The following is a 13,996-nucleotide window of genomic DNA, read 5'->3' as shown; positions in this document are numbered from 1 at the left end:
TTAGCCAGGCATGGTGGCATATGCCTATAATCCCAGCTACTCAGGAGGCTGAGGCAAGAGAATCACTTGAACCTGGGAGGCAGAGGCTGCAGTGAGCCGAGATATTGCCACTGCACTCCAGCCTGGGTGACACAGTGAAGCTCCATCTGATAAAAAAAAAAAGAAAAGAAAAGAAAAGAAAACTTAAAATGACATATGTGGCTTGCATTTTGCTTCTACTGGACAGTGCTGCCCTGCAGCTCTCCCATTCCATCATGTGGCTGACATGCCTGATTGCAGGGCTTAGACACTAATATGAGAGGGTAAAGAGGTGTAGTGGATATTACAGATATGGATGAATATTCTTCCCCTAAAGTTGAAAGAGCTTTCATGGAAATGCCTGGAGCCATTCAGTATAGAACCAAGAGCTCCTCCCCATGGTAGATATCTCAACTTTGATGGGACAAATTGTGTCAGCAGTGGGGGAGACAGTGGTAACATCCCTTGAGTATCTCCCCTTGGATCAGTCACCCTTGTCTTCAGCTTCTAAGCGAGACAGGATCTCAAAACTCTTGAAGGTTCTTGTCGAGCTCTTTCATTTCACAGATGGGAAAATAAGGCACTGTCCAAGTAACACACAGTGACAGTGGCAAAGTTGCGCTTGCTTCCCAGGTCCCTGACCTCAGACAAGGGTGTTCTCTCCAATTAAATGCTTGTTTCTCCTTAAATTGCTCCATTTTCCTATCTTGTGGCAAGAGATCAACAATCGAAATTCCAATCCTAGTTCTGACACTGATCAATGAAATAAACATGTAGGCTGGATGTGGTGGCTCACACCTGCAATCCCATCAAGGCAGGAGGATCACTTGAGGCCAGGAGTTCAACACTAGTGTGGGCTACAAAGCTAGACTCCGTCTCTACAGAAAACTTGGTGCTGTGTACCTACAGTCCCAGCTACTCTGTAGGCGGAGGTGGGAGGATCATTTGAGCCCAGGAGTTGGAGGTGGCACTGAGCCACGATCATCCCACTGTATTCCAGCCTGGGCAACAAAGCAAGACCCTGTCTCTAAAATAATAATAATAATAATAGTAAAAAATATTTACGAAGCACCTATTGTATCAGTCACCTATTGTTCTAGATGCTGGGGGAACAACAGAGAAGAGGACAGGCAATGGGTCAAAAGCCAATAAACAGGTAAATAAATAAGATCATTTTTGACAGTAATAACTGCTACAAGGAAACTTAACTGGCCGAAATGAATGGGGGGATGTGAGCTACTTCAGATAGGGTGGTCAGGGAGGGGAAGGCCTCCCTGAGGGGATATGTGAGCTGAGATCTGACTGAGCGAGTCACAGGAAGGTTTGAGAGTAGAACAGGAAGTTGTGAGTAGGGCCTTGAAGGAAAGAGAACAGCAGGTGCAAGGGTCCCCAGGCAGGACTCAAGGTGGCCACTTAGGCATCAGAAAGAAAGTCAGGTGGGCATGATGGCTCACACGTGTAATCCCAGCACTTTGGGAGGCTGAGGCGGGTAGATCACCTGAGGTCAGGAGTTTAAGACCAGCCTGGCCAACAGCGTGAAACCCCTTCTCTACTCAACTACAAAAATTAGCCAGGTGTGGTGGCACATGCTTGTCATCTCAGATACTCGGGAGGCTGAGGCAGGAGAATCGCTTGAAGCTGGGAGCAGGAGATTGAAGTGAGTGGTGATCACATCCCTGTACTCCAGGCTGCATGACAGGGCAAGACTCCATCTCAAAAAAATAAAAAATAAAAAAAAGAAGGAAAGCCTATCAGGCTGGACAGGAGTGGGAAGGGGCAGGGAATGAGAATAAGCAAGGGCCAGACCCTCAGGGCCTCAAGCCTGCCCTCTCTGGACTTTGCTCTTTCTGTCTACAACAAAAGGAATTCTATCGCTTGGATTCTCAGATCCTCCTTCTCCGTTTTTGACACTGAAGAATTCTGTAACCTGCAGCTTTTCCCCTACATGTGGCTAGCAGCCTAGAACATTCCAGGCACTGTGGTTTCTGCCTTTGCTTCATTCACTCCTGGCATATTCCCATGGTCTCGAATGCCTGGCCACCCATTTGGTGGGCCCCTGGCTCAGTGCAGTACCCTCTATGTACACCAGAAAGCAGAGTCTCTTGGGGATACCTGAGGTGTCCATACACAAGTGTTTGGACCAATGCAGCAGTACAGCTGCTCTTCCAAAAAGGAAGTTGCACAAAACACCAAGGCCAGAAAAGGTTACAGTTAAATGACAGGAGAAACCAAGGCCAAAAAAAGAAAGACTCTTTTCCTAAAGAAAAGAGACAGAGAAACAGACTCCCCAGAGATCATCTGAATTGCTCAGCACCTAGAAGATGAAGGCAGTCATATCCCTTCCCAGTCACGCTCACAGAGGCAGTTGCCGGGATCCCAATACAAGGTTTGGAGGAGCTGTCTCTGAGGTATTCTTTCCTGCCCTTCCACACCCAGAAGGCCTCATTCCTGGTCCCTGGCTACTTCTAGAGCCCACCATGCCCAGACCTCTTACCCACCTCACCTCATTTTTGTGGGACCACCCTCCCTACATACTTTTGGAGGGCAATTATAGAAACCCATCCACTCCCCAGGAGAGATCAAGAAGTCTCCAGCTTTCTCCCACAAGCCCCCTGATCCATCCTCCAGATGCAGACCTCCCCTTACCCAAGAATTAGGAACCAAGGTCCACAGCCATCTTAGAAACCTGGAGTCTGAGACCCCAGAGCCTCCGCCACCCCATCAAGACTCAAAGCCCACTGCTCCTTGGGGACCTGTGTGCAGGCTTTTTCCCCCAGAGAAATGTAGACCCTGTTTCCCTCTAAGGCTCTGAAGCCCGAGTTCCAGCTCCCTGGGGTGCTCAGGTCTCCCTCCCCTATACTGGAGTTTAGGTACCAGTCATGGACACCTCCCCACCAATTAGGAAACAGGACTTCCAGTAACTCCAGTTTCTACTCCCTAGGAGACAAAGACATAGTCCCTGCTAGACTCTGGGCCACCAACTCCCTTCAGGACAGAAGGGTCTGGATGTCATGCACCATGGTTCCCAAAGAAATCAGGATTCCTGGCAGGGCACGGTGGCTCATGCCTGTAATCCTAGCAGTTTGGGAGGCCCGGGCGGGTGGATCACCTGAGGTCAGGAATTCAAGGGCAGCCTGGCCAACAGGCTACTAAAAATAACAAAAATTAGCCAGGCTTGGTGGCAGGCACCTGTCATTCCAGCTACTCGGGACGCTGAGGCAGGAGAATCGCTTGAACCCGGGAGGCGGAGGTTGCAGTGAGCCGAGATCACGCCATTGCACTCCAGCCTGGGCAACAAGAGACTCCATTTCAAAAAAAAGAAAGAAAGAAAGAAAGAAAAGAAAAGAAAAAGAAATTAGGATTCCTGTCCCCCAGACTCTTTGAATCCAGGTGATGAGAAGTCACACATCCCAGCTAGAAATCAGAGTCCACATCCCTTTCAAGCACCCAGGATTAAGCCCAGGCATCCCCTGCCAGAGTCTGGACCCTCAAGCCCCCTCCCACCTCTCACTGGGCAGGCTCAGGGGGTGCCAGCAGAGCCTCAGCATCAGCCCGCATCTCATCCAGAGCCTGCAGCAGTACGCCGTGAGCCGCTCGGTAGCCCAGGCCACCTGTCGCCGCTGCGCCACCCGCAGGCCACAGGAAGGAGAGAGCACCCAGTGCTGCACCCCCAGCAGTGCCCTCGCCTGCCCAGGCGCCCAGCCTTGCTTCGACCTCGGCGCGCGTCACCGGGCCTGGGAAATGAGCGCGCGCTGCCAGCTCCCCAGGAGCCAGGCCCAGGGCACGCTCACGTCGAGCCAGTGCCGCGGGTTCCAGTCCCAGGCCCCGTCGCCACTCCGCCAGCTGACCCCGCAGAAGTGCCACGTCGCATGCCCAGCCCAGCCCTGGGAGTGGTGCCGCCGCCGCTGCCAGACTAGCCAGCAGAGCTGGCCTCCACGCCCCGGCCCGCAACGCCGCAGCCTTGGTTCGGGCAGCGCTGGGAGATGCTGGTGGCAATGCCAGCAGCAGCGCCCCTGCCTGGGCTGGGGGGAGCGCTCGCCGCAGCCATTCGCATAGCCCTGGGAGTCCACCAGGCCGTAGGGGGAACACTGGCGGCGGTGCCTCCTCCAACACCTCCCACGTCTCGTCTTCCGGGCTTAACACGGCGGCCGGCTCTGAGTCGCCATCAGCTGATTTCTTCATACCGACAACCTGCTGCAAACCCTCGCTGCCAGCTTTCCCAGGACCTTCCCCGCTGCCTGCTTTCTGCGATCCATCGCTACATTTCTCCCTTCCCTTACTGAGTGCATTCTCCAATCCCCCTCCGCCTGCGTTCTTTAAGCTCTCGCCGTTGGGTTTCTCCATCTTGCCTTCTCCCAGACACTCCGGATCCTCGCCCTCACCGTCTGTGCGCACGCAGACAAGAGGCGCATCTGGTAGCACCAAGGCCTGGACCTGGGCCCAGTCTTTCTCAGTGGGGGCCCCAGGGGTGACAAGGATGAGGGCGTCGTAGTGCGTTGGGTGAGAGGCTGCGGCCGCGGTGGTGGCAGTGCCCGTGGGGCCCAGAGGTACAGTCCAGAGCACCACATTCGGGCGCTCTGGGGCCGGGAAGGGAGTGGGCCCCGTGGGCACCGAAGCAGGCGCAGCACCTGGGTCGCCAGGATCCAATCCAAGCAGCATGTCCACCACAAGGCCCACGTCAGCCTTGCCGGCCACGGCCAGGTCTAGCCGTGCACTGCCCAGGCGCTCCAGGCCTGAGCGCACCCACGACAGCGCAGCCTCCAGGCCGCCGGTCTCAAAGGCCTCACGCACAGCCTCCAGCTCTGCTGCACCCAGCACCTCGAAGCCATCCTGGGCCGGGGGCAGCAGCCTGTAGGGACAAGAAGGGTCAGGGTCAAAGGCAAAGAGGGGCTGGGTAACATGGACTGGGCTATGAATGACAAGGGCGGAGCTTTCCCAATGATCCCAGAATGGGGCAGGGATAGGAAAGGGAAGGGCCAGACTGATGGCACGGCAAATAGAAACCAGATGGGGAGGGGCCATGATGATATGGGCGGGGCTTCAAGCAATAATGGAGTCTTGATTATCGGACAGGTGGACTTAAGGTCAGGTTTCCCACCCTAGCCTAAAATGGGGATTGGGATAAGACTTCCATGGAATACAGTGTTTGGGGGCGGGGCTTTTCCAAGGGTCGGCTGTGCTGGGTGGGACAAAGTTCACAGAGGGTGGGGCCTAGAACAAAGAATCGCAACTGTATTGTGGCCTAAACACAAGTCCAGCACTATTTGAGACAGACAAGGTCGCCAAGGCACTCTTTTCAGAGGCTGGGCCTAAGGAGGGTCAGTGAGGGGAGAAATTTCATCTACTAGTTCTTACCAAGGGGGAGTGGCTAAGGTGACTCCCCGCCAGGTGAAGGAAAAAAGATGATAGTGTACTAGGACAAGGGACTGTCCCTCTCTGAGCCTCATTTTAAAGTCTGTAAAATGAGGAGGCTGGCAGGTGGTAGAGCAAATTCAGGAGGTAGCCAGCAAGTGGGCATAGAAACGAGAGGGAGCTGGAGAAAGGAGGTGGATGAGGATGCCCCAAGATAATAAAGCTCATTGCTGGTATGGCTTTAGGTCACTTGAAAACCAAACTGATGATGGGGAGGGCTCCAGGATTAGAGTTTTCAGGTAAAATCTTCCAGGAGGTTGGGCAGAATGTCTCACGCCTATAATCCCAGCACTTTGGGAGGCCAAGGAAGGCGGATCACCTTGCTTGGGGCAGGGCCTAGAAAAAGGAGCCTCAGGGCCCCAGCAGATAAAGTGTTAAGATTTTCCCTTTTAATCCCAGGGCTTTGGGAAGCCTGGGTGGGGGCATGGCTTGAGGCCAGGAATTTAAGACCAGCCTGGGGAAACAGTGAGATCCTGTTTTGCAGCCTGTCCTATTAGCTACTCTGGAGGCTGAGGCAGGAGAATCATTTGAGTCCAGGAGGTGGAGGCCCTCAGTGAGCTAGGATCGTGGCACTGCGCTCCAGCCTGGGCGACAGAGTGAGACTCTGTCTCAAAAAAAAAAAGGCCGGGTGTGGGGGTTCACGCCTGTAATCCTAGCACTTTGGGAAGCTCAGGCGGGAGTACTGCTTAAGGCCAGGAGTTCAAATTCAACCTAGTCAACGTAACGAGACCCTGACCCTCCGGGAAAAAAAAATAATAATAACAGAGCTAAGCCTTGCCCCAAACTCACTGGGGGAGGGATCTCATGGACCTCAAATAGGACCTAGGTGTGTAGGGTCTCAACTAAGGGACCAAGCCAGAAAGCACTCACCTCCGCAGCGCTTCTGCCTGGTTCTGCAGCGCCGCCCGGAGGCGCTCTAGCTCCTCGCAGCCATCGCTGCTGCCGCAGTTCGCCGGTAGCACAAACAGATCCGCAGCTCCCAACCCTGCGCTGTTCAGCAGAGCTGCTGTCTGATCACGGGCCTGGGCTACAGTCTGTGAATCCCCAGGACGGAGGTTCCGCACAGCCAGCAGCGGGGTCCCTCGGGCCAGAGCGGCCCGCGCTGCCTCTCCCAGGGCTGCAGCCAAGGGTTCCCCGTTCCCCTCGGGTCCGGGCAGCACCAGTACCAGCACGTTGGCTTCCGCCGCCCAGGGCCCCGGCGCCGCGGGTGGGCAGCTCAGCTCGCCCAGAAAAAGGCCTGGGCCCGCAGCTCTTAGGCTGGGGACCCCGGAGTCCGGCCGTCCCTCGGGGGCCTCGAGCGTCTCCACATCCTTGTCGCACAGCGATGCGATCAGCGCGGACTTCCCCAAGCCAGGAGGCCCCAGGAACAAGGCGGTCACGTCACCCTGCGGCGGAGGCATGGCTGGAAAGCAACGGGTGGAGAAGACCTGGGTCAGGGAGCACCTAGCCTTTTCCTTTCCTAGCCGCCCCACTCGGAACCCAGGCCTCAGTCCTCCCCCCGGTCCCCTTCGGTTCTTGAGTGTCACTCTCCAGGACCTAAAAATTCCAGAGCACAGACCCTATTCCCCAGGGATTCCAGGCGTCCTGTCTGTCCGCCCTCTTTCTAGATGGAAACGTTTCCCTTTCTGCTTCAAAAACTCTGAAATCAGGCGCGGTGGCTCATGCCTTAAATCCCAGTGCTTGGAGGCCGAGGCGGGAGGATCGCTTGAGCCCAGGAATTCGAAACCAGCCTGGTCAACATGTGGGACTCTGGTAGAGTCTCCGTCTCTACAAAAAATAAAATTTAGCCGGGCCATGATGGCGTGCGCCGGTAGCCCCAGCTACTCGGAAGGCCGCGGCGGGAGGATCGCTTGAGCCCAGGAGTTGGAGGCTGCAGTGGGCAGTGATCACACCATCGCGCTCCAGCCCAGGCGACAGAGCAAGACACTCTCTCAAAAATAAATAAATAAAAATAAAACCTCAGAAATCTGGCTTCCAGTCCCTCCTCCCTCGGACACATTGTTATTTTTAACCTTCCCCTTCCCCCTTCCACATCACCAACCGAGCAAAAAGCCGACCCACGGGAGAGCGCAGTCGGTGGCGGTGGGTCAGCAGCTGAGAAGCCCGACCCCTGGGCCGCAGCGGACGGAGGCCGAAGAGGCCAGGGCGCGGTGATTTAGAGATGCCGGGATGCGTCCCAGTAGCTTTAACCTGACGTCACTCCCTCTTCCAAGGGGGTGTGTTCTTGGAAGCGAGACCGCAGAGACTCAGCCCTTCGCAGCGCCTGCGCAGAACGGCCGAAGTGCTCACGCCCCTCTTCGGCGGCCTCGGGGCCTCGAACAATGAAGGAGTCAACGCGCCTGCGCGCCACGAGCGCCTACCCAGACATGCGCAAAAAGCTTCGGTACCTACGCCGCGGGAGGCTGAACGTCATCATAACGCACCATAGTGCAGAGAAGGACCCCTCCCGTTATTTTGAGGCCCGGACTGGTGCGACTATACCACTGCCGGATGGCAAATCCGGGATCTCGGCTCCGAGAGGCTCATCTGGCAAAAGGGCGCGGAAACCACAGGGGCCCTGAGACTGAGTGGGCCCTATCCCACGTCTCTCGGGGTGGCGGCGCTGTAGCGAGCGACTGACAGGCGCAGCGAAAGGCAGCCCTCTGCTGTACTGAGGAAAACTGAGGCCTGGGAGCAGGAACCTGTAGGCAGCGCTTGAGGGTAGCGGGATAGCAGCTGCTAGTGCGCGTGGGAGGCGGGGGCTCTGGGCGGAACAAAAATCACAGGATGTCAGAGGATGTTTCCCGGGAAGAACTGGGATAAAGGGTGGGTATCACTACCTGCCTCAAGACACTTGAGACTGGGATGACGCTGGTGTCAAAGATCAAGACTCCCACGCTGAGTTCAGGGAGTTAGTTTGATGTAGCAGGTCATAGGTCACACCAGTGAAAAGACTCTGAGTCCCAAACCCAGGAAGTCTTTTTGGGAGGTCTGAAGCTTCTCTTAGCAAGAACTCCATCAATTAGAGTTCAAGGAGATAGTATGTCGTAGGGGTCAAAGGCAGGCAAGGAGAGCCTCTGGCGATGTCAAAGGTCATAGACTTAGGGTGCCCTCTAAGAGTGGTAACAGATGAACAGCTTCACTCATGCACGCTCCTCTCTGACTAGAAGGGTCCCAGCACCATGGAGGACCCGAACCCTGAAGAGAACATGAAGCAGCAGGATTCACCCAAGGAGAGAAGTCCCCAGAGCCCAGGAGGCAACATCTGTGAGTACACATGGCTGGCTGGCTAGAGGAGGGTGGGGTGCAGGAGCTGATGCTAAGAAGATCTCTGTGGCACTTCACTGTCCAAGGCGCCAGAGTTTTGCCTGTTGAGAAGGGGCTGTCATGGTCCCTGAGCTGCCCTAGCAGGAAGTGCATCTCCTCACACCGGCTTATGTGGCCAGAGTACTCACCCTCCTCTGGCCACATAAGCAGGATTGCAATGCTTATGCATTCAGAGGGATAGGGTGGCTTCCAAGAGAGGCTTGGGTTCGAGATGTGGCTGGGAATGGTTCTATTGGGAGAAGAGCCCCAAGATTTAGGTCCCAACTCTGCCCTAGACTTTCAGTGCAACTTGGGCCTTGGTTTCCCTGACTGTCAAAAGAGGGTGGCACTACCCACCTCACCGGGTGGTTATGGGATTAACTGCAGCAAAGGGGAAAGCTAGGGGTTAATGACGGTAGCCAGTTTGCCATGTAATACCAACACCTCCTGCTGTTTTATTATGAGCTAGGTGTATTTATTCTCATATTATGAATGATTTTAACATTCATTATCTCATTCAGTCCTTCTAATAATAGGCCCTTTAAACTGGGAACTGAGGCAGAGAGAGGTATTTGTAACAAGAGCTGTAGTCTCAATGCCCTTGAGCCTGAGACTACCAGAAACACACGTGCAGTTGAACACGTTGGGTTCATTTCTCACTGCAATGAAGAACACACACCACGGGGGAACTGTGGGGTGTCTCACTAAGAGTGGTAAAAACGACATAGGATTTAGGCTTGTGGGTGGTGATTCTGGGGAATGTGCGAGCAAAATTGTTTTGCTGTGGATTGGATGCTACCAGGAAGCAGGGGCAATTCTGTGATTGGCTATCGTAACAAATCTTATCCAGAAGGAGGAAGGAAGAAGGCAAGGCTCAAGCTCTGACTGATAAAGCAGCAGCAGACATTCACATTAGCCAGGATAGGAGGATGTTTGGTCATTTTTCTGCTTGGACAGCATTCATATTTTGTCTGTGCTCAGACATTATGATGATGTAGTCTTGTCTTGATTCATTCTAGTCACAGCATGACCTTGTCTGTCCTTGATATTCTGTGAAAATTTATGTTCAACAGAACACCAAAGTCTAGCTGTGAGTACCAGGCCAGATCCTGGATGTTGGGCTGGATTTCTCTGTTATCATTAGTCATAATTGCAAATGACTGTACAGCAATTCATTTATTCCTTCCAACAGTCCTATGGAGTAGATACTGTTATTAGCCCATTTTCCAGATAAGGAAACTGGTGTAATTGCCTAGGAAGTGGTGGAGCTGAGATTCAATCCCAGGCAGTCTGGCTCCAAAGGCTGTGCTGTAATCACCGTACCCCTCTGTTGGGCAGGCTGACTCTCTGGGTTCCAACCCCGGCTCCACCATTTCCTTTCCTAGCCTCATGACTATGGGCAACTTGCCTAACCTCTTTGAATCTGTTTGCTCATCCGTAAAATAGGTCCAAGAAAGTTCTCCTGTTTGGTTGTCCAGCATTAGCAAAGAACCTAGCACATAGCACACTCAGTGTTAATTGTTGGTATGATTCTGGGGTTCAGGAGAGGTCCTGGAGACTCCTGCTGGCCTCCCCTGACCTCTCCGCACATCCCTCAGGCCACCTGGGGGCCCCGAAGTGCACCCGCTGCCTCATCACCTTCGCAGATTCCAAGTTCCAGGAGCGTCACATGAAGCGGGAGCACCCAGCGGACTTCGTGGCCCAGAAGCTGCAGGGGGTCCTTTTCATCTGCTTCACCTGCGCCCGCTCCTTCCCCTCCTCCAAAGCCTTAATCACCCACCAGCGCAGCCACGGTCCAGCCGCCAAGCCCACTCCACTGGTTGCAACCACTGCTGCCCAGCCCACCTTCCCTTGTCCTGACTGTGGCAAGACCTTTGGGCAGGCTGCTTCTCTGAGGCGGCACCGCCAGATGCATGAGGCCCGTGCCCCTCCTGGCACCTTCGCCTGTACAGAGTGCGGTCAGGACTTTGCTCAGGAAGCAGGGCTGCATCAACACTACATTCGGCATGCCCGAGGGGAGCTCTGAGTGCAGCTTAAGCGTCTCCGTGGTGACAGGTGGCTCTGTGGCCAGTACGACTCACCCATGATACGGGGTGCAGGAATTCCGGGGGCCCTGAGGGATTTGCTTCCCTCCCCTGGGAAGGCAGAGGGTTCCTAATAAAGAGGACCCAGAAGATTCTCATTTAGAGCTTCAGTCTTTGGAGGACCCAGGACCTTCGTGAGACAGTGAAATCAGACAATAATGAGATCTTTCGTTAAAAAAAAAAATGGGAATGGAGTGCGGGAGAGAAATGGTTTGTGTCTCTTTTATTCCCAGTTAAACACCTAGCTGCAGACTGTGTCATCACCCTTCATTCTTCCCAGATGGATGCCATGGGCGATGGGAGCAAATTGCCCTGGACCTTTGCCTGAATGGGGGCAGGGAAGGTGAGGTGTTGCTGGCCTATAATGCCACCGGATGAGTTCCAGATGTGGAGCAACTTGGGCTTTTGGGGATGGGGCAGTACAGTTGGGAGCTGGACCCCAATTGAGTGGGGGTGTCAATTGGAGTCCTTGCGTCTCTTTCCCACCCCCTGCCAGCCTCACTCAGAGGGGCCATGGCACTAGATGGCACTAGTCCCCCGATAATTTATGTCTCGTTTAAATAATTTTGTATATCATTCTGGTCATGAAATATTTTTTCATATGTGTAGGTGAAATGGTATGAATAAGCTAACAGGAATAGTATCTAAAAACAGAAAACATCCATATTAAAACGTCTAAACAGGGAGCTCTGGCTTTTGAGTGGGAATTTCCAGAGAACATAAGGGTGTGGGCAGGTGGGGGAACTCAGGCCAGAGTTGGCCTTGCTTTGTGGGGAAACTGGTTTGGAATCAAACAGAGATACCTTCTGTTTCGGGTTTTATTTGGCCAACACTGGGAGATTTCCCATTAAGATCCTATTTTCAGCTCTCTTGAAAGGCCCAGCCTAGGGTGACATTGTCAGCAGGGGCAGGGCAGGAGCTACAACAGGCTGGAGGGGAACAGTGGGTGTCATCCTCAACTGGAGATGAGTCCCACCAGGCCAGTTTTACCCCCTTAGTTACCTGCCCTGCACTTGCAGACAATGGTCAATGCCCTGCATATAATACTTATAGACTCTGTTTATGTTGAGGGATGTTTTTAAAGCCCAGGTGAGGTGGATGTGGTAGACTGATCACTCTCTCTCAGTTTTTAGCTAGGCACATGGTAGCTGAAAAGACTACATTTCCCAGATTCCTTTGCAGCTAGATGTAGCCATGTGATTGATTCTGGCTAAATTCCTGGGTAGAACACTCAAGCTTAAGAAAGGGACTGCCGGGGCCGGGCGCGGTGGCTCAAGCCTGTAATTCCAGCACTTTGGGAGGCCGAGATGGGCGGATCACGAGGTCAGGAGATCAAGACCATCCTGGCTAACATGGTGAAACCCCATCTCTACTAAAAAATACAAAAAAACTAGCCGGGCGAGGTGGCAGGCGCCTGTAGTCCTGGCTACTCGGGAGGCTGAAGCCAGGATGGCATAAACCCGGGAGACAGAGCTTGCAGTGAGCTGAGATCTGGCCACTGCATCCAGCCTGGGCGACAGAGCAAGACTCTGTCTCAAAAAAAAAAAAAAAGAGAACGGGACTGCTGGGCACAGTGGCTCACACCTGTAATCCCAGCACTCTGTGAGGCTGAGGCTGGTGGATCACCTGAGGTAAGGAGTTTCAGACTAGCCTGGCCAACATGGTGAAACCCCATCTCTACTAAAAATACAAAAATTAGTCAGGTGTGGTGGCATACACCTGTAACCCCAGCTACTTGGGAGGCTGAGGCAGGAGAATTGCTTGAACTTGGGAGACAGGCTGCAGTGAGCCAAGATCATGCCACTGCACTTCAGCCTGGGTGACAGAGCAAGACTCTTTTTTAAAAAAAAAGAAAAGAAAGGGACATACCTTTTTTCAACCTTCCTAACTGTAATACGGACAGTATCCAGCCATCTCAGACCATAAGGACAAGAACGACACATAGGATGGCAGAGCAACAAGACAGCAGGAGCCTGGGTCTCTGGTCAATTTCAGGGAGCACAGCCACCATACCAGCCCACTTCCATATTGCTATCTAAGAAAGAAAGAAACTTCCAATTTAAGCCATAATTATTCTGTGTTTCTGTCACGTGCAACAGAATTTACAGCTTAAGACAGGGGTCTGCAAACTGGCCAACTCTAGCCTGCTGCCTGGTTTTGCAAATAAAATTTTTTTTGAATACAGTTTTATACTCATTCACTTACATATTGTTGATGGCTGCTTTTGCCTAGAACAGCAGATCTGCATAGTTGCATCAGAGATCTTATGGCCTCCAAAACTTAAAAATCTAGCCCTTTACAGGAGAAGTTTGCCAACCCCTGGTCTAATAAGACATTCAACCTACTCTGAGTCTGGAAGCAGAAATTTCGATCCTGGGAACCACCACCTTTACCAGGTAGGTAGGTAGGTAGGTAGGGTGTGTGTGTGTGTTTTGGGACAGGGCTACCCTGGATCTCTTTGCTGGGGTGACTTATAGGGAGACTGGTTGGAGTTAGTAGACCATCAGTTTTTTTCAAGATACCAACTTCATGAAGAGCCAAATATTTCCTCTGGCTCCTGGTGAACGCTCAGAAGTTTCCAACCCGGATATTTTCACACTACCCCCACAGTGGCTCCCCTAAACCCAAACCTAAGGATCTAATCCCACATGCTCTCCCAAGATAGCAGCCTGCCCAAGTACACTCTGGGCTTCCTGTTCTCTCCAGACGTCACAGATTCTCTAAATAGCATCACTGATGACTTCCACATTTTTATCTGCAGCCCAAACCCCAGACATAGGATATAACCATTTGAATAAACAAATGGAGATCTCAAACTTAAAATGGGTCAACATGACTTCTGCGGCCCGACCTGCACCACTGCCATCATGTCAGTAAAAAACTGTGCACTCTTTTAAATTCTTTTGAGTCTTGCTCTGTCTCCCAGGCTGGAGTGCAGTGGCGTGATCTCAGCTCACTGAAGCCTCCGCCTCCTGGGTTCAGGCAATTTTCCAGCCCCAGCCTCCCGAGTAGCTGGGATTACAGGTGTGCACCACTATAACTGGCTAATTTTTGTATTTTTAGTAGAGACAGGGTTTCACTGTGTTGCTCAGGCTGATCTCAGACTCCTGGCCTCCAGTGATCCGCCCGCCTGGGCCTCCCAAAGTGCTGGGATTATAGGTGTGAGCCACTGCACCTGGCCTTCATTTTTTTTTCTT

At 53.1% G+C, this 13,996-nt stretch overlaps 3 protein-coding genes across 7 annotated transcripts in view; 2 read left to right on the top strand and 1 right to left on the bottom strand.

Moving 5' to 3' along the window:
• Positions 1-3,456: 3,456 nt before the first annotated feature.
• On the bottom strand, positions 3,457-7,628 carry IRGQ (immunity-related GTPase family, Q). The gene is made up of 3 exons (XM_011963123.1): positions 7,472-7,628; positions 6,301-6,832; positions 3,457-4,867 (listed from the first exon to the last, which is right to left on the bottom strand). The coding sequence occupies exons 2-3, from the start codon at positions 6,828-6,830 to the stop codon at positions 3,526-3,528; spliced, it is 1,872 nt and encodes a 623-aa protein (XP_011818513.1). The 5' UTR covers positions 6,831-6,832; positions 7,472-7,628; the 3' UTR covers positions 3,457-3,525.
• Positions 7,629-7,881: 253 nt separating this feature from the next.
• ZNF576 (zinc finger protein 576) lies at positions 7,882-11,485 on the top strand. Of its 5 annotated transcripts, none has more exons than XM_011963112.1 (3): positions 7,882-8,077; positions 8,577-8,676; positions 10,314-11,485. In XM_011963112.1, exons 2-3 carry the CDS (start codon positions 8,592-8,594, stop codon positions 10,739-10,741), a joined length of 513 nt encoding a protein of 170 aa, XP_011818502.1. In that variant the 5' UTR covers positions 7,882-8,077; positions 8,577-8,591; the 3' UTR covers positions 10,742-11,485. The 5 variants fall into 5 exon arrangements, with proteins under 5 accessions (XP_011818502.1, XP_011818504.1, XP_011818505.1 ...); XM_011963114.1 differs by having other exon boundaries at positions 7,970-8,077; positions 8,580-8,676; positions 10,314-10,895; XM_011963115.1 differs by having other exon boundaries at positions 8,067-8,130.
• The window catches only part of SRRM5 (serine/arginine repetitive matrix 5), a 28,139-nt gene continuing 22,251 nt past the window's right edge, over positions 8,109-13,996 (top strand). Inside the window, exons 1-2 of the mRNA XM_011963117.1 lie at positions 8,109-8,235; positions 8,577-8,676. The gene's annotated coding sequence lies outside the window, so the exon portion shown is untranslated. The remainder of the gene's footprint in view (positions 8,236-8,576; positions 8,677-13,996) is intronic.

The sequence above is a fragment of the Colobus angolensis genome, unplaced genomic scaffold (genome assembly GCF_000951035.1).
Source record: "Colobus angolensis palliatus isolate OR3802 unplaced genomic scaffold, Cang.pa_1.0 Scaffold60, whole genome shotgun sequence".
Taxonomy (NCBI): Eukaryota; Metazoa; Chordata; class Mammalia; order Primates; family Cercopithecidae; genus Colobus; species Colobus angolensis.
This window is presented reverse-complemented; position numbering and strand designations above follow the sequence as displayed.